The following is an 18,199-nucleotide window of genomic DNA, read 5'->3' on the forward strand; positions in this document are numbered from 1 at the left end:
TTGGGGGATTCAGGTTTTTGGGGATTCAGAGATCTTGGGATTCAGAGATTTGGGGATTCTGAGATTCAGAGATTCTCAGGAATTCTGGGACATGGGGATTCTGGGATGTGGGGATTTAGGGATTTTGAGGGTTCCAAGACTCAGGGCTTTAGGCATTCTCCGGGATTCTGGGATTCAGAAATTGGGGATTCTGGGCTTTGGGGATTCAGAGAGGAAGGAATTCTGGGCTTTGGGGGTTATGGGATTCAGGGGTGCCTGAGCATCCTCCCCTATCCCTTAGGGCCTGACCCCACTGGGCACGCTGGAGCGCTGGCTGCGGGCGTACGGCCCTGAGCTGGACCAGGAGACCTGGCAGCGCTGCCAGCACACCCAGAGCCTGCTCCGCCAGGCCGCCGCCCCGGGTATGCAGCGGGCACCCCCTGCTGGGGCCTGGGGGGTCTGTGGTGAGCTGAGGGCTTCAACACTCCGCTCCCATTCTCAGCCCAGTCACAGCCCTGCCAGGACTCGGTGCCAGAGGGTGATGGTGACGCCGGTGACGGTGACATGGTGCCGCTGAAGCCGGTCAGGAAGCGGCTGCGGGCGCCGGTGCTCGATGGGAGGGACATGGAAGGGCTGGAAATGGAGCCGGAGCCATGTGGAGCTGCTGCTGGGGAGGTTGGCAGTGCCAAGTCACTCTCTGGTGGCACCAAATCCATCTCTGGTGGCACTGGAGGCGGTAAATCCCTGCCTAATGGTGCCAGATCCCTTCCCAGTGGGACCAAATCCCTCCTTGGAAACACCAAATCCCTTCCCAGTGGCACCAAATCCCATCCTGGTGGCGCCAAATCCCTCTTTGGCACCACCAAACCCCTTCCCAGTGTTGCCAACGCTCTTCCTGGTGGCACCAACCCCTCCATCAGCAGTGGCACCGTGGCAGCGTGCCGGCCCCCGGCACTGATCCCAGTGGAGCAGTATCTGGAGGAGGAGAATTGGTTAGAAGACGATCTCGGGGAGGCTCGGGGGGGTCGCAAGCGGCCTCGCCGGGACCCCCAGGACTTGTTGTCAGCTTCGGGGGACAGCACCGCAGTGGAGAGTGACGGCGGGGGCCCTGCTGCGGTGCGGCACCGACCGCGGCGCTGCCGGCAGAGCCGATTAACCAGCCTGGTCAGGAGGGGCTGCAGGGAACAGAAGCCCCCTGAGGCTGCTGGGAACCCCCTGTCTGGGGGGGAGGAGGAGGAGGAGGAGGAAGAAGAAGGTGGAGCCCCTACCCCAGCACCTCCAGGACCCCTGCCGGGAGCCCTGCCCACGCTCCGTGTGCGTGTCCGTGTCCAGGACAGCGTCTTCCTCATCCCCGTGCCCCAGAGGTGAGGCATCTGCCCCCCGTGTCTCCCCCAAATTCCTCTTGGGACCCCTGTGTCCCTTTGGGACACCTTGGAACCCCCATATTCCTCTTGAGATCCCCCTTGAGGCCCCCTTTGGAGCCCCCATATCCCCCTTTGGAACCCTCATATCCCATTTGGGACCCCAATATCCTCCTTGAGACCCCCATGTTCCCTTCGGCAGTTCCATAGCATCCTTAAATCCTCCCCTATCTCCTCTAAGATCTCCCCAGGACTCCCATGTTCGTTTTGGGACCCACCTAGGACCTCCATATTCCCCCTTGAGACCCCCAAATGCTCTTTGAGACTTACACGAGACCCCCTTATCTCACTTTAGTACCCACATGACATCCCCCTATCCCTCTTTGGGACCCCCATATCCCCTTTGGGGCCTCCATATCCCTCCTTGAGAACCTTAAATCCTCTTTAGGACCCACGCAACACCCCCATATTCCACTTTGGGACCCTAATATCCCCTTTAGGATCCCCACAGAACCCTGTATCTCCCCTTCAGGACCCCCATATCCCCTTCAGGACCTCCATATCCCCTTTTGGTACCTCCACATCCCTCCTTGAGGCCTCCAAATGCTCTTTGGGACCCACACGACACCCCCATATTGCACTTTGGGACCCTAATACCCCTTTAGGACCCCCCCCTATCCCCTTCAGGATGCTGCTAGCACCCCTGTATCCCCTGGGGCCCCCTCCCAGCGTGCTCCCAGCGCTGAGCTGTGCCCCCTTGCCCCGCAGCAGCCCCCCCCACGCGGTGTCCTGGCTGGCAGCGCGGGCAGCCGAGCGCTTCTACCAGGGCAGCGGACTGCTGCCGCGCCTCAGCCTGCGCCGCGACGGTGCCCTGCTGGCCCCCCAGGACCCTGTCGGGGACGTCCTGCAGAGCAACGAGGAGGTGGGTGACAACCCCCCCCAACCTGGGACCCCTCATCCTGAGCTGGCATCCCCCACCCTGTGTTCAGACCTCTCATTGTGAGCCTTGTCCTGAGCTGGGATCCCACACTGTGACACCCCCCTCCCCCCCAACCCTTTGTAGTGACCTCCTACCCTAACCCGAGGCCCCCTCCCACCCCAGGCTGGGACCCTACACTGGGATCCCTCATCCTGAACTGGAATACCTAAGCCTGTGTTGGGACCCTCACCCCGAACTGGAACCTTCACCCTGTGTTGGGAACCCATATTGAGACACCCCCCCCACCCCCAACTCCAATCCAACACCACCCCTACCCCAAAATGGGACCCCCAGACCAAGCTGGGACCCTACAAGGGGACCCCTCACCCTGAACTGGGACCCCCACCCTGTGTTGGGAACCCATATTGAGACCCCTCCCCCCACCCCATGCCAAGACTCCCCCTACCCCAAACTGGCACCCCCAGTTCAAGCTGGGACTTTACAAGGGGACCTCTCACCCTGAACCCCTCATTCTGAACTGGGACACCCTGCCCTGTGCTGGGATCCCACACTGCGACTCCCCCACCCTGATACTGGGACCCCTTCCACTCCAAACTGAGGCCCCCACCCTGAACTGGGACTCTGGAATGGGTCCCCCACTCCCAGCTGGAACCCCCCCACCCTGTGCCAAGTCTCCCCACCCCCGTCCAAGGCCCTCCACACTGGGATCTCCTCGCCCCCACCTCCATACTGGTGGTGACATCATCAGTGCCATCGCAGGTGCTGGCAGAGGTGCAGGGCTGGGACCTGCCACCCTTGGCTGAACGCTACCGAAGGGCCTGCCAGAGCCTGGCTGTGGGTAAGGACCCCCCTGTCCCCTCCCTGTCACCCTGGGGACCATCACCACCCAGGGACAGGGCTTGGGGTCCCTGTCCCCAGTCAACATGGGGCTGTCACCAGGATTAGAGGGTCCCAAGGTGGGTCAGGGGTCGGCCACCAAGGGAGGGAGGAGGTCCCCTGGGGGTGCTAAAAGCCATCGAAGGGCCACCAAAAGCCATCAATGGTTAATAAAAGCCACCAAAAATCATCAAAGGGTCACAGAAGCCATCAAAGGGCCTCTGAAAGCTACTAAAGGGCCACCAGAAGCTACTGGAAGCCACCCAAGGGGCACTAAAATCCCTCAAAAGGCCTCTAAAAGCCACTAGTCACCAAAGAGCCCCTAAGAGCTACCAAAAGCTATGGAAGAGCCACCAAAAGCGACTCAAGAGCCCCCAAAAGCCACCAAGGGATTACTGAAAGCCATAAAAGGGCCATTAAAAGCCACGAAAGGGTTACAGGCCCCTAAAAGCCATGGAAGAGCCACTAAAGACTACCAAAGTGCTACCAAAACCTATGGAGGGCCACTAAAAGCCTCTCAAGTGCCACTGAAAGCTGCTAAAAGGCCACCAAAGGGCTTCTTAAAGCCATCAAAATGTCACTAAAAGGCACTGAAGGGCCACTAAAAGCCACTGGAGGGGAATACCAAAGCCATCAGAGGGCCACCAAAAGCTTCCAAAAGACCAAAGGGCCACTTAAAGCCCTCAAAGTGCCACTGAAAGCTACTCAAGGGTTAACAAAGCCATCAAAGGGTCACTAGAAGGCCACCAAAGGACCACCAAAAGCCTCTCAAGCACCACCAACCCCCACCCCAGTGCCACCACCTTTTCTGTGCCCTGCAGATGTCCACCCGCTGCTGCTGAAGGTGATGGAGCTGCAGGAGCAGAGCCCAGCACTGGTGCTGGGGGGTGGCCTGTCCCTGTCCCCCCCGCAGCTGCCCCCCCTGCTGAGGGCCCTGAAGCTGCAGGAGCGGCTGCGGCAGCTGCGGCTGCGGGGCTGCGGCCTCACTGACGCGGTGGCCACCGAGCTGCTGGCCACGCTGGGCACCCTGCCAGCCCTCACCCACCTCGACCTCGCTGGCAACAGACTGGGAGCCAGGGGGCTCCGGGACCTCCTGCCCCAGCAGCCCCACACCTTCCAGGTATGGTGTGGAGGGGCACGTGGGACACCTAGAACTGGTCTAAACCTCTGCTGTGTCTCCTTAAACCTGGGGTTTTCCCCCCAAAATGCCTTCTCCATCCCCTAAATCTGGGTTTCCTCCCCTTAAACCTCTTCTTTGTCACCTTAAGCCTGGGGTTTGTCCCTGAAAACACCTTCTCCATCTCCTAAACCTGGCTTTTGTCCTCTTAAACCTGGGTTTTGTCTCTTAAACCTGGCTTTTGTCCCCTAAACCTGTCCTTTGCCACCTTAAAGCTGTCCTTTGTCCCCAAAACACCTTTTTCATCCCCTCAACCTGTGTTTTGTCTCCAAGAATATTGTCTCCATACCCTAAACCTGTCCTTTGTCCCCTTAAACCTGTTTTTGCCTCCAAAACACCTCTGGCCACTAAACGTGTCCTTTGTTCCCCTAAGCCTGACTTTTGTCCCTTTGTCCCATAATCCTGCTTTTTGTCTCCCCAGACTTGTTCTATCTCTCCTTAACCTGGTTTTTGTCCCCCAAACTCGTTCTCTCCTTAACCTGCTTTTTGTCCCCTTAAACCTGGTATCCCCTAAACCTGGCTTTTGTCCCCCCAAACTCATCCTATGTCTCCTTAAGCTGTTTTTTGTCCCACTCTCTCCCCTTCCCAGAGCCTGGAGGAGCTAAACCTGAGCCTAAACCCTCTTGGGGACGCCTCTTGCCGCCCCCTCACCGAGCTGCTGCAGCGCTGCCCGGCCCTTACCACCCTGCGCCTGGACGCCTGTGGCTTCACCGACGCCTTCCACCTGGAGGGTAAGAGCCCCTGGCATCGTTATGGCACCACCACAGCACTGTGCTGGCATCGCTGGGCACCAGCTGGGAGCTCAGCGGTGCTGGCATCCCCTCCTAGGGGTGCCCCGGCTGCAGAGGCTGAGCTTGTCACAGAACGCGCTGGGCGCAGCGGGGCTGGCACGGCTCCTCGGCTCTTTGCCCTGCCACAGCCTGGCACGCTTAGAGCTGGGCTCCATCACCGGCCCGGCACCCCAGCCCCTCGCCCTGGCACTCGCCAAGTTCCTGGCACAGGTGAGACAAAGTCCCCAAGGGGACCTCACTCCTCGTCAGGTGCCAAGCTGGCAGCGAGGTGGTGATGGCGGTGCCCTGGTTGTGCCCACAGGAGGGCTGCGCCTTGAGCCACCTCACGCTGTCTGGGAACCGCCTGGGTGATGGAGACGTCCTGCAAGTGGCCAGGTGAGGGACAAAGGGACGCAGAGAGGTGACAGGTGTCACCATCTATGCCTAAGGGCGAGTCCTGGTCTCACCATCCACCTCCCAAGGTGGCAACACCGGTGTGGTGGTGTGGTGAGGCAACGGTGCTCTGCGTGGGGACAAAGCCAGCTGCCTGGGGACGAGGAGGTGACAAAAATGGGTCCTTTCACCATCTGCACCCCATCCTTAGGTGCCTCCCAGCTTGCCCAGCTCTGGTTTCCTTGGATTTCTCGGCCAACCCTGGCATCACCACGGCGGGGCTGCGGTCGCTGCTCAACGCCCTGGATGAGAGGCACCAGGGGCTGCAGTTCCTCAGCCTGGCAGGTAAGGACAGCACCACAGCACTGTGCCACCAACACCTGGCACGGTGCCAACCTCTTCCCTCCCTCCTTCCCACCAGGTTGCTCCGTGGAAGCTCCTTTGGAGGCTGTAAGCGCTGGCAAGATCCAGGAGCTGCGGCTCTGTGGGCGCCACGCCAAAGCCAGTGAAGCTTGGCATGGTGCTGCCAGGCTCTGCACCCTCACACGGCACCACAAGCTCTTCTGGAAGAACCTCTGAAGCACTGGTGGCACTGGTTTTGGTCTGGTGGCTCATGGTTTTAACCATCCCGGCTCATTACACCCCCTATTTATGGATGGTGGTTGCTGCTTTCTTGGGGAGGTGGTGGTGGTGACACCAAGCAGGTGACAAAGAAGTTTTATTGCCTCCAGCTTCTTCTAACCACCAGTAAGGACTGAGAGGGAACTGGGAGGCTCCATGGTAGGCTGGGGACGGGCTCAGGCGTGGAGGAAGCGGTTGAAGGCGTTGTAGGCCGACTCCAGGTCAAACAACATCTGCCTGACCTGGGAGTCATCCAGCTCGTCTGATGCCGACATCCCGCTGAGGGTCTGCAACCTAGGAGGAGACCAAGGTGGGTTTCAGAGCCCAAGGTGGGATTCAGAGCCCAAGGTGGGCTTCAACCCCTCCAACCCGGGGTGGTGGTGCCGGTCCCAGCGCTCACCATTGGTGGACTTTCTGCCTGCCCTCGAAGTCCGGGGGCAGGTGGCTCATGCGGTTCATGGTCTCCATCAGCTCCCGCAGGTCTGGTTGGATCTGGGGTGGGAGGAGAAGAATTTAAGAGGTTGGGGCATGAGTGCAGGTCCCAGTGCAGCTTTGGTTGAGTCATGGGGTCCTTACCTCGTCCATGGCTCGGATCTCCAGGCGTAGCTTGTCCATCACTGTGATGAAGAGCTGGGAGAGAAGGAGGGTTTGGCTTGGACATGACCATCCCAGCTCAACCTGGAAACCCTCTGGTTCAACCATAACCCCCCTCAGCTCAGTTGAGACTGCTCTGGCTCAACCATGACCCTTCCAGCTCAACCACAACCTGTCTTGACTCAATCATAACCCATCTTAGTTCAACAGTGACCCATCTCATGACCTTCTTGGCTTAACCAGGACCTTCTTGATTCAACCGTAACCCTCCTTAGCTCAACCATAACCCTTCTCATGACCCTCTTGGTTCAACCATGGTCCTTCTGGCTCAACCACAACCCTTTCAGCTTAACCTCAACCCATCCTAGCTCAACCACAACCTTCCTCACGACCTTGGCTCAACCAAGACCTTCTTGGCTCAATCCTTCCCACCCCCAAATCCACCCAAGCCAGAGCCATACTGAGACGATGTCGGCGATGCAGCGGTTGAGGTTGCCCTTGTCATCCTTGATGGTGATGGGCCTGTCCTCCTTGATCCTCTCCATGGCCAGGGGACAGTCGAGCTGCAGCGAGATGACGCCGTTAGTGGCACAGCCAGCACCCGGCCAGCTCCAGTGGCCAGTCGGTGCTGGTGCTGAAGGCACTGCTGGCACCCAAAGGCACGCACTGCTGGCACCAATGGCACTGCTGGCACCCAAAGGCACGCACTGCTGGCGCCAATGGCAGTTCTGACACCCAAAGGCACTCACTGCTGGCACCCAAAGGCACGCACTGCTGGCACCCAAAGGCACTCACTGCTGGCACCCAAAGGCACTCACTGCTGGCACCAATGGCACTGCTGGCACCCAAAGGCACGCACTGCTGGCGCCAATGGCAGTTCTGGCACCCAAAGGCACTCACTGCTGGCACCCAAAGGCATGCACTGCTGGCGCCAATGGCAGTTCTGGCACCCAAAGGCACGCACTGCTGGCACCCAAAGGCACTCACTGCTGGCACCCAAAGGCACGCACTGCTGGCACCCAAAGGCACTCACTGCTGGCACCAATGGCACTGCTGGCACCCAAAGGCACGCACTGCTGGCACCCAAAGGCACTCACTGCTGGCACCAATGGCAGTTCTGACACCCAAAGGCACTCACTGCTGGCACCAATGGCAGTTCTGACACCCAAAGGCATGCACTGCTGGCGCCACTGGCAGTTCTGGCACCCAAAGGCACGCACTGCTGGCGCCACTGGCAGTTCTGACACCCAAAGGCATGCACTGCTGGCACCCAAAGGCACTCGCTGCTGGCGCCAATGGCAGTTCTGACACCCAAAGGCACTCACTGCTGGCACCCAAAGGCACGCACTGCTGGCACCAATGGCACGCACTGCTGGCACCCAAAGGCACGCACTGCTGGCACCCAAAGGCACTCACTGCTGGCGCCACTGGCACTGCTGGCACCCAAAGGCACGCACTGCTGGCGCCACTGGCAGTTCTGACACCCAAAGGCACTCACTGCTGGCACCCAAAGGCACTCGCTGCTGGCGCCACTGGCAGTTCTGGCACCCAAAGGCACGCACTGCTGGCACCCAAAGGCACTCACTGCTGGCACCCAAAGGCACGCACTGCTGGCACCCAAAGGCACTCACTGCTGGCACCAATGGCACTGCTGGCACCCAAAGGCACGCACTGCTGGCACCCAAAGGCACTCACTGCTGGCACCAATGGCACTGCTGGCACCCAAAGGCACTCACTGCTGGCGCCAATGGCAGTTCTGACACCCAAAGGCACTCACTGCTGGCACCAATGGCACTGCTGGCACCCAAAGGCACTCACTGCTGGCGCCACTGGCAGTTCTGACACCCAAAGGCACTCACTGCTGGCACCCAAAGGCACTCGCTGCTGGCGCCAATGGCAGTTCTGACACCCAAAGGCACTCACTGCTGGCACCCAAAGGCACGCACTGCTGGCACCCAAAGGCACGCACTGCTGGCACCCAAAGGCACTCACTGCTGGCACCCAAAGGCACGCACTGCTGGCACCTCAGCTCACCCGGAACTTGCGGCAGAAGTCATCGATGGAGCTGATCTCAGCACCTTGGACCTGCTTGAGGGCAGCTTTGAACTGGACCAGGAGCCGGGAGCAGGCGGCTGTGTACCTGCAGGGGACAGCACCCAGAAGGTCCCCAAGCCCAGGGACACCAGCAGGGACCTTCTGGGTGCCATCACCTGGGGACTTACTCGTTGGGTGAGACACAGTCCTTGATGTAGGCCTTCTCCAGGGCCTGCAGCGTCTTCACCACCGCAAAGAGCTCAGCCATGTTGTCGTACCTGCAAGGGCAACAGGGACCTGGTGGAGAAGAAGGGACCTCAGGGGACAATGGTGTCCCAGGAGGGACCATGACAGAAAAGAAGGGGACCTTGGTGTCTCAGGGTGGACCATGATGGAAAAAGGGCAATGTAATGGACAATGGTGTCCCAGGGAAGGACCAGAATGGAGACAAGGAGACCTGGATAGATAATGGTGTCCCAGGAGGGCCCACAATGGAGAAGGGGAACATGGTGGAAAGAAGGGTCCCAGGAAGGACCACAACAGAAAAAGAGGGGACCATGAGGGACCATGATGAAGAATAAAGGACCACAGTGGAGAAGAGTGTCCTGGGAAGGACACCAATGGAGATCACAATGGGGAATGGTGTCCATGATAAAGAAGAGAGCACCATGATGGAGAACTGTGTCCTAAGAAGGCCCATGATGGAGAAGGGGATCACAGTGGAGAGTGATGTCCTAGGAGGAACCACGATGAAGAAGAAAGGACCATGGTGCACAACAGTTGGTGCACAACAGGATTGATGGAGAAAGGGGACCAGGAAAGACCACAGTGAAGAAGAGGGAACTGTGCTGGACAGTGGTGTTCCAGTAGGGGCCCCAGTGCAGAAGGAGGAACCATGCTTGGACAGGGATGTCCCAGGAGGAACTGCGATGCAGAAGAAGCTCCTAGGACATCTTCACCCCTTGCAGAGGCCAGAGGGAGCATGGTGGTGACAGGGGGGTGGCCAGACTCACTTCTCCCTCTCCCGTGCATTCTTGTACAGCTTCACCTCCTGTGGGGACAGTGGGACCAGATCAGCCCTGGGGACAACCAGTTTCCCCCTGGGGCCATCCTGGTGGGGCAGGTGGTGGCCACACTCACCTCGTAAAGCTCCGGCTTGTTCCCAGGGGCTGGGCGTGGGCAAAGCATTAAACACAGGCTGGGGACACCAAGATCCCTTCCCAGTAACCCCAGTTCTCTTACTGGTCCCCCTGTGGGAGGCCCAAGCCACCCTCCCAGTAAATCCTCACCCTGGTAGCCCCATTCCAGTGACTGGTTCACCCCCCAGTACCCTTGGTCCTTCTAGTAGCCCCAAGACCCCTCCCAGATGCCCCAGTGACCTATAGGTAGCCCCAAGTCCCTTCCCCAGTAGCCCAAATAACCCTCCCCAGGTAACTGGTCCCCCCAGTAGCCCCAAGGTCCTTTGCAATAACCCCAGTACCCCACCAGTAACCCTGAAACCGCTCCCAGTAAAGCTGGCACCACCTTCCCACGGTAGCTGTTGTCCCTCTGGTAGCCCCGTTCCTCATCCCAGTAGCTCCAGTGTACCTCCCAGTTAACTCTGGACCCCCCTCGGAAGCTCAGTTAGCCCCTGTGTCCCCTTGATAGCCCCGAGACCCCCTCCGTAACCCCCTCCAGGTAACTCCAGGCCCCCACTAGCCCCAATTCGCCTCCTGGTAGCCCCGGGCTCCTTCCCAGTAACCCCAGATCGCCTGCCCCCGCCGCTCTCACCTCCCATCCCGGGCGGCCCCGTGATACCGTGAAACATCCCGCCGGGGCCCGGCCTCTCCTGGAGGACTCCGGAGGGCTCCGGTTACCTCCCGCCGCTTCCCGGAGCCGCTTCCCGGAGCCGCTTCCCGGAGCTTCCGCAAGAATGGCGGCGGCTGGGGATCGATGACGCAGCGATCGCTTAATCGAGCCTGGCAGCGACATGTGCATCCACCCCGGGGGGCGGGGCTAATTGACTGGGGGCGGAGTCAGGGGGGCTGGGGGCGGAGCTAGGAGGATTCGACCCAATTTAAAGGGATTGTGACCTGGATTAAGGGATTTAGACCCAGATTGAGGGATTTGGACCCAATTTAAAGACATTTTGACCTATCTTGAAAGATTTTGACTCAATTTAAATAGGTTTAGATTTGGTTTAAGAGATTTAGATCCAAATGAAGGGACTTGGATCTGATTTAAGCAATTCAGACCTGATTTAAAGAGATTCAGGCCTGGGTTTAGAGATTTAGAATTAATTTAAAGATATTTTGATTCTTTTTCAAGTGATTTTGGCCTGGATTAAGGGATTTAGATACAAGTAAAGGGATGTCAATCTGATTTAAGAGATTTTGGATCCAATTTAAACAGATTTAGACCTGGTTTAAGAGATTTCGACCCAATTTAAAGAGATTTCAACCAAATTTAAAGAGATTTCAACCTGAATTAAGGAATTTAGACCCAAATTATGGGAGTTATACCTGATTTAAGACATTTTCACCTGCCTTAAATATATTTAGGCCAGTTTTAAGATATTCAGATCTAACCTTAGAGATTTTGACCAAATTTAAAGAGTTCTAGACCTGGTTTAAGAAATTTTAGACCTGTTTTAGGAGAACTTAGAGCTGTTGAGCCAATTTAAAGAGATTTTATTCCAATTTATTTAAATCTGGTTTAAGAGATTTCAACCTGGTTTAGGAGGAGTCAGACCTGTTTTAAGAGTTTTAGACCCAATTTAAAGAGATTTTGACACAATTTAAGAGATCTAAACCTGACTTCAAAAGATTTTAACCCGATTTAAGATTTTTAGACTTGACTTGGGAGATTCTGACCCAGATTAAAGGAATTTTGACTCAGTTTAAGAGATTTAGACCCGATTGTAAAAGATTTTAACCTAATTTAAGATTTTTAAGACATGACTTGGGAGACTTTGATGCAGTTTAAAGTGATTTTGACCCAATTTAAGCCATTTAGACCCAACTCAAGACATTTAGGCCCAGTTTAGGAACTCTCAAACCAACCCCTGCCCCAGTTTGGTGCCGGCACCATCTCCTCCCTCCTCGCCATCAAACATTCCCTTCCTGGCACCATTGGCATCACTGTGGTTGAAGCTGGCATTGCCATGGTTGGAGCTGGCATCAGTGTGGTTGGGGCTGGCATCACAATGGTGGCACTGCTGGTGGCTGGAGGTGACCAGACCCTACCTCTGGCCCTCTGGTGCTGGCTCCACTCACCCCCACCCACAGCACAAGGGCCCAACTGTGACAGGGAGTTTCCCAGTGCCACTTCCTGGTGCCATCCTGCTCCTGGCACGGTGCCCATGGGGCAAAATCCACGTCCCAAGTGACCCAGGTGGGGCTTGGACCCACAGTTCCCAGCTGCAGAGGTTGGTGCTGTGGCCTTGGGGGCAGTCACATGGCACGGGTGCCAAGGTGGGTGCCAGGAGGGGACCCATAACTGGTCCCACCACCCTTGTCTGGCTCCCCTCCCCCTTAGACTGGTCCCACCACACTTGGACTGGTCCCACCAGCCCAGAACTGATCTCACCACCCCATGGGGGCTCCCACCACCCTTGGCATGATCCCACCCCCTAGAACTGGTCCCACCACCCTTAGCCTGGTCCCACTACCCCATGGCTGATCCTACCACTCCAGAACTGGTCCCATCACTCCAGAACTGGTCTCATCACTCCAGAACTGGTCCCACCAACCCAGGACTACTCCCACCACACTAGAACGAGTTCCACAACCCCTGGCTTGATCCCACCGCCCTTAGACTGGTCCCACCACACTTGGACTGGTCCCACCACTCCATAACTGGTATTATCACCCCAAAGCTGCTCCCACCAGCCTTGGCCTGCTCCCACCAGCCCAGAGTTGGTCCCACAAGCCCAGAACTGGTCCCACCACCCCGTTGCTGATCCCACCACTCCGGAACTGGGCACAGCACTCTTGGCCTGCCCCCACTCCCCCAGCACTGCTCCCACCACACTGGAACTGCTCCCACAACCCTTGGCCTGATCCTACCAGCCCGGAACTGCTCTCCCTCACCAGCCCAGAACTGGTGCCACCAGCCCATGGCTGATCCCCCCCCACCCTTGGAGCGGTGGGACTGGTCCCACCAGCCCACAGCTGGTGCCAGCCGCGGCGGTGCCAGGCCCCTGAGGAATGGTTAACTCGACACAATCTCAGCCGCAGCCAATCACCAGGGCGGGCACCGGCTGCTTTTACAGCCCTGGGCACCCCAGGGCCACCCCCTGGGGACGTTTGGTGCCACCACAGCCCCGCGCTGGTCACCACCACCACCCGGCCCCTCCGCGCCATGACCCCGCTGGGGCTTCTCCTCCTGGCTCTGCTGGGCTCCGCTGGGGCTAACTGGGACCCCAGCGGCGGTGCCACCGCCACTGCCAGCATCCTGGTGCCAGGCTCGGCGGTGGTGGCGTCGTCAGGCGCCAGGTCCGGCGGTGGCACCAAGGCGTCCCTCGTGGGGACAAGGGGTGGCCGTGCGCAGTGCCAGAGTGGGCCGTGTGGAAAGGTGAGTGGCGGGCACGGCGGTGGCACCGCGCCGGGCACGGCAGGGACGCTGGGCCGTGTGGAAAAGCAGGCAGGGCGGGTGGCACCGAGGGGACAAAGTCCAGGTGGCCAGGCGCAGCCTGGCACTGGAGTGGCACAGAGTGGAGGGGCTGAGGGGTTGGAGTGTGCCGGAGCATGGGGTGGGCATGGGCAGGCCCTGAATGGTGTACTGTGGTGTGGCACTGCATGGCACCAGAGTGGTGACTGGCATGGCACTGCCTGGCATGCTACATCATGGCACAGATCTGTGGGGCACTGCCTGGTACTGTGCAGTAGTGACTGGCAAGACATGGTTCTGCCTGGCACAGTACTGTGGGGCACTACATGGCACACCAGACTGGAGACGGGCAGAACATGGCACTGCCTGTCTGCCTACAGCATGGCCTGGTGTTGTGCAGTGCTGACTGGCATGGCCTGGCACCATGTAAGTGTTGTTTGCTACTATAGAGTGGTGCACAGCTTGACTTCGCACTGCCTGGCATGCTACAGGATGTCATGGCAGCACTGTATGGCACTGCCTGGCACTATAGAGTGGTGCATGGCTTGGCCTGGCACACTACAGCATGGCACAGCACCATGCATCAGTGCAGGGCACAGCACACATGGTTTGGCACAGCATGGCACTGTGTAGCACCATGCAGCAGTGCAGGGCCTGGTCCAGCACAGCATGGCACCAACTGGCATGGCCTGGCACTGACTGGCACCATACAGCAGTGACTGGCATGGCACTGGGGGGTGCCATGGTGCCATGGGGTATGGTCTGGGTGCCCACAGGGGTGCTCTGGGTGCCACGGGGTGGGGGGGTGGTTAAGGTACCATGGGAGGGGGTCGTGTGCCCATGGTGGGAGGCAGGGGGTGCCCATGGCAGGGGGTTGAGGTGCCCGGGGGGGGAATTGAGGTGCCAGGGGGGGCTCAGGGTGCTGACGCTGTGCCCTCCCCTCCCCATTCCCAGGCTACCCAGACCCCCACCAAGCTGCTGCAGCTCCTGGGGGTGCCAGGGGAGGGGTGGCTCAGGAGGGGACACCTGCAGAGCCCTGACCCCCCCACCGCCACCACCAGTGCCACCAGCGCCCCCCCTGCCACCAGCACCCCTGCCAGTGGAGCGCTCAGCACCGCCCAGAGTGAGTGCGGGACACGGGGACAGGGACGTGGGGACAGGGACATGGGGACATGATGATATGGGTGGGGACATGGGGACAGGAACATTAGGACTTGGAGACAGGGATAATGATGGAGACAGGGACATGGGGATGGGGATAGGGACGGAAAAAAGAAGAGGACAGAGACAGGGATGGGGACAGGGACATGGAGTCATGGGGACAGAGACAGGGACAAAGATAGGGATAGGGATGGGGACAGGGACATGGAGTTATGGGGACAGGGACAGGGACAAGGATAGGGATAGGGATGGGGGCAGGGACATGGAGTTATGGGGACAGAGACAGGGACAAGGATAGGGATAGGGATGGGGGCAGGGACATGGAGTTATGGGGACAGGGACATGGAGTTTTGGGGACAGAGACAGGGACAAAGATAGGGATAGGGATGGGGACAGGGACATGGAGTTATGGGGACAGGGACATAGAGTTTTGGGGACAGAGACAGGGATTGGGGCAGGGAAAGGGACAAGGACAGGGATAGAGATGGGGACAGTGTCCTGCTGTCCCATGGGGTGGCATTGGGCACCCTTGGGGACAGAAGCAGGGACAGGGACATGTGGACTAGGATGGGGATGGGGCGGGGAAACAGGGACAGGAATGGGAACAGGAGTTCAGAGGTGGGGACAGGGATGGTGGCAGTGCCCTGCTGCCCCGTGTGGTGGCATTGTGCACCTTTGGGGACACGGATGGGTCCCACCACGCCAGGGGACAGCGGGGGCCACCCCTGGGGACAGGGATGGTGACAGTGGGGTGCCATCATTCACCCCTGGGGACAAGGACAGAGATGGTGGCAGTGTCCTGCTGTCCCACGAGATGCCACCTCCCACCCTTGGGGGTGAGGCCAAGCCGTCTCCACTCCCGTGTCCCCCGCCAGGTGCCAACGTCCCTTGGTGTGTCCCCCCCAGGGTACGTGCTGGGCTCGGCGGCAGGGCTGGCGCTGGCCCTGTGCCCGCTGCTGGCGGTGGCCCTGCTGCGATGTCCCCTGTGTCACCGCGCCCAGCGCTGGCTGCACCCCCTGCTGCTGGGGCTGGCGGCAGGGACCCTCAGCGGCGACGCCCTGCTGCACCTCCTGCCACAGGTCTGGCGACACCGGCGACACGGGGGCATGTTGGGGACATCGCGGGGGGAGGAGGAGTGATAGGGACAGGGGGACGTGGGGACCTGCTGCTCCACCTCCTGCCACAGCTCTGGGGACACTGGGGACATCGGGGGGGCAATGGGGGTGATGGGGGCAGGGGGACACTGGGACCTGCTGCTCCACCTCCTGCCACAGCTCTGGGGACACTGGGGACATCGGGGGAGCAGTGGGGGTGATGGGGGCAGGGGGACACTGGGACCTGCTGCTCCACCTCCTGCCATAGGTCTGAGGACACCTGGGACACCGGGGGGCTGTTGGGGACATCGTGGGGGCAGTGGGGACATCGTGGGGGCAGTGGGGACAGTGGGGATATGGACACATCATGAGAACAAGAGGACACTGGGATAATGGGGACACTGGGGACATCCTGGGGACACTGTGGACATTGGGACATCTTGGGGACAATGGGGGGACATGAGGACAATGGGGATATGATGGGGACAGTAAGGGGACAGTGGGGACCCTGGGGATAAGAGGGACATCATGGGGACATTAGGGACAATGGGGGACATGAGGGATCAAGGGGGATATGGGGACAGTATGGGGGACATGGGGGGACAATGGGGATGTGGAGAGGCATGAGAGGACATGGGGGTGACACGATGTGACACACCCCTCCCTCCCCCCTTCTTCTGATCCCCCCAGCTCCTGGGGTCCCACAGCCATGGTGGTGAGGAGTCCCCAACCACCTCACAAGTGTCCCCAGCCCCCCCCCCCGTGGTGTCCCCAACCCTCCCCGAAGTGTCCCCGAGCCCCCCAGAGGTGTCCGAGGGGGCCCAGGTGCTGCCCTGGCCGCTGCTGGGGGTCCTGGGGGGGCTTTTTGCAGCCTTTCTGCTGGAGAAGCTGCTGAGGATCCTTCTGCCCCACCCGCAGGTGAGGACTGGGAGGCACTGGGAGGCACTGGGGGAGGTCATGAGGGGGACTGGGAGGGACTGGAGGAGTTTGGGGTACTGGGAGGGGTTATGGGGTGGAATGGAGGGGACTGGGAGGTTATGGAGGGGACTGGCAGGGGGTTGGGAGGGGAATGGGGGGGACTGGGAGGGGTTATGGGAGCTGAGGGGAACTGGGAGGGACTGGAGGGCACTGGGAGGCACTGGGGCCGGTTAGGAGGAGTACTGGGAGAGGTTTATGGGGACCGGGAGGGGATATGGGGATGAACTGGGAGGGACTGGGGAGGCTATGGGGGGACTGGGAGGGACGGGGTGGGGAGGGGGGTTATGAGTGGTACTGGGGTGTACTGGGAGGCACTGGTGGGAGTGATGGAGTGGTCCATGACCAGCTGTGGGTTCAGGGTCCCCCCCCGAGCACCCCTCCCGTGGGGCAGCAGCACTGCCAGGGGCAGCTGGAGCAGCAGCCAGCAGGCTCCAGCGTTGAACTGGTGTGTACTGGGAGCAACTGGGGAGGCACAGGGAATGGGGAGCACTGGGGCAGGAACTGGGAGCAGTGGGGTGGTGTGGGGCAGGGACTGGGAGCAGTGGGGTGGTGTGGGGCAAGGACTGGGAGCAGTGGGGTGGGATGGGGCAGGGACTGGGAGCAGTGGGGTGGGATGGGGCAGGGACTGGGAGCAGTGGGGCAGGGTGGGGCAGGAACTGGGAGCAGTGGGGTGGGATGGGGCAGGGACTGGGAGCAGTGGGGTGGTGTGGGGCAGGGACTGGGAGCAGTGGGGTGGGATGGGGCAGGGACTGGGAGCAGTGGGGTGGTGTGGGGCAAGGACTGGGAGCAGTGGGGTGGGATGGGGCAGGGACTGGGAGCAGTGGGGTGCTGTGGGGCAGGGACTGGGAGCAGTGGGGTGGGATGGGGCAGGGACTGGGAGCAGTGGGGTGGTGTGGGGCAAGGACTGGGAGCAGTGGGGTGGGATGGGGCAGGGACTGGGAGCAGTGGGGTGGTGTGGGGCAGGGACTGGGAGCAGTGGGGTGGGATGGGGCAGGGACTGGGAGCAGTGGGGTGGGATGGGGCAGGGACTGGGAGCAGTGGGGTGGTGTGGGGTAGGGGAATGGGAGCAGTGGGGTGCTGTGGGGCAGGGACTGGGAGCAGTGGGGTGGGGTGGGGCAGGCACTGGGAGCAGTGGGGTGCTGTAGGGCAGGAACTGGGAGCAGTGGGGTGGTGTGGGGCAGGGACTGGGAGCAGTGGGGTGCTGTGGGGCAGGGACTGGGAGCAGTGGGGCGGGGTGGGGCAGGAACTGGGAGCAGTGGGGTGGTGTGGGGCAGGGACTGGGAGCAGTGGGGTGGTGTGGGGCAGGAACTGGGAGCAGTGGGGTGGTGTGGGGCAGGGACTGGGAGCAGTGGGGTGCTGTGGGGCAGCTGCACCTCTCCTCCCCCCAGGTTAAGACAGAAGAAGCTGAGACCCCCCCCAGCCTCCCAACCCTGCAGAGCAGAGGTGAGGTCCCCCCCAGCCCTCCCCAGTTCTGCTGCAGCTGCCCCCCCAAAGGGGCCCCCTGCGCCCCCCAAGTCCTCCTGCTGCCCCCCAGTGCCCTCCCCCGGTAAAAGGGACCCGACCCAGGTGGGACTCGAACCCACAATCCCCAGCTCCGGAGGCTGATGCCTTGTCCATTAGGCCACTGGGCC

The 18,199-nt window shown here is 60.2% G+C and overlaps 2 protein-coding genes and 1 non-coding gene across 3 annotated transcripts in view; 1 reads left to right on the forward strand and 2 right to left on the reverse strand.

The window, feature by feature from the left end:
- Positions 1-6,075, forward strand: part of TONSL (tonsoku like, DNA repair protein) — a 20,138-nt gene extending 14,063 nt beyond the window's left edge. Inside the window, exons 11-21 of the mRNA XM_054385421.1 lie at positions 281-401; positions 482-1,343; positions 2,109-2,262; positions 3,040-3,118; positions 3,978-4,000; positions 4,070-4,276; positions 4,923-5,082; positions 5,162-5,334; positions 5,426-5,499; positions 5,708-5,841; positions 5,918-6,075. Of these exons, the coding sequence (XP_054241396.1) occupies positions 281-401; positions 482-1,343; positions 2,109-2,262; positions 3,040-3,118; positions 3,978-4,000; positions 4,070-4,276; positions 4,923-5,082; positions 5,162-5,334; positions 5,426-5,499; positions 5,708-5,841; positions 5,918-6,075 (2,145 nt within the window). The remainder of the gene's footprint in view (positions 1-280; positions 402-481; positions 1,344-2,108; positions 2,263-3,039; positions 3,119-3,977; positions 4,001-4,069; positions 4,277-4,922; positions 5,083-5,161; positions 5,335-5,425; positions 5,500-5,707; positions 5,842-5,917) is intronic.
- Positions 6,076-6,205: 130 nt separating this feature from the next.
- On the reverse strand, positions 6,206-10,614 carry VPS28 (VPS28 subunit of ESCRT-I). The gene is made up of 9 exons (XM_054385438.1): positions 10,516-10,614; positions 9,886-9,914; positions 9,759-9,796; positions 8,934-9,023; positions 8,746-8,851; positions 7,173-7,274; positions 6,694-6,747; positions 6,518-6,609; positions 6,206-6,411 (listed from the first exon to the last, which is right to left on the reverse strand). Exons 1-9 carry the CDS (start codon positions 10,550-10,552, stop codon positions 6,294-6,296), a joined length of 666 nt encoding a protein of 221 aa, XP_054241413.1. The 5' UTR covers positions 10,553-10,614; the 3' UTR covers positions 6,206-6,293.
- Positions 10,615-18,126: 7,512 nt separating this feature from the next.
- On the reverse strand, positions 18,127-18,199 carry TRNAR-CCG (transfer RNA arginine (anticodon CCG)). The gene has a single exon. It is a non-coding gene; the product is annotated as a tRNA-Arg (tRNA).

The sequence above is a fragment of the Indicator indicator genome, chromosome 12 (assembly GCF_027791375.1).
Source record: "Indicator indicator isolate 239-I01 chromosome 12, UM_Iind_1.1, whole genome shotgun sequence".
NCBI classification, from domain to species: domain Eukaryota; kingdom Metazoa; phylum Chordata; class Aves; order Piciformes; family Indicatoridae; genus Indicator; species Indicator indicator.

Excerpts from the sequence above, each read along its gene's own strand:
- VPS28 (XM_054385438.1), bottom strand. The coding sequence starts at position 10,552 with ATGTTTCACGGTATCACGGGGCCGCCCGGGATGGGAG. Across the intron at positions 6,610-6,693 it reads AGATCCGAGCCATGGACGAG|ATCCAACCAGACCTGCGGGA; the intron begins GTAAGGACCCCA and ends CTCCCACCCCAG. Across the intron at positions 6,412-6,517 it reads AGGCAGAAAGTCCACCAATG|GTTGCAGACCCTCAGCGGGA; the intron begins GTGAGCGCTGGG and ends GTCTCCTCCTAG.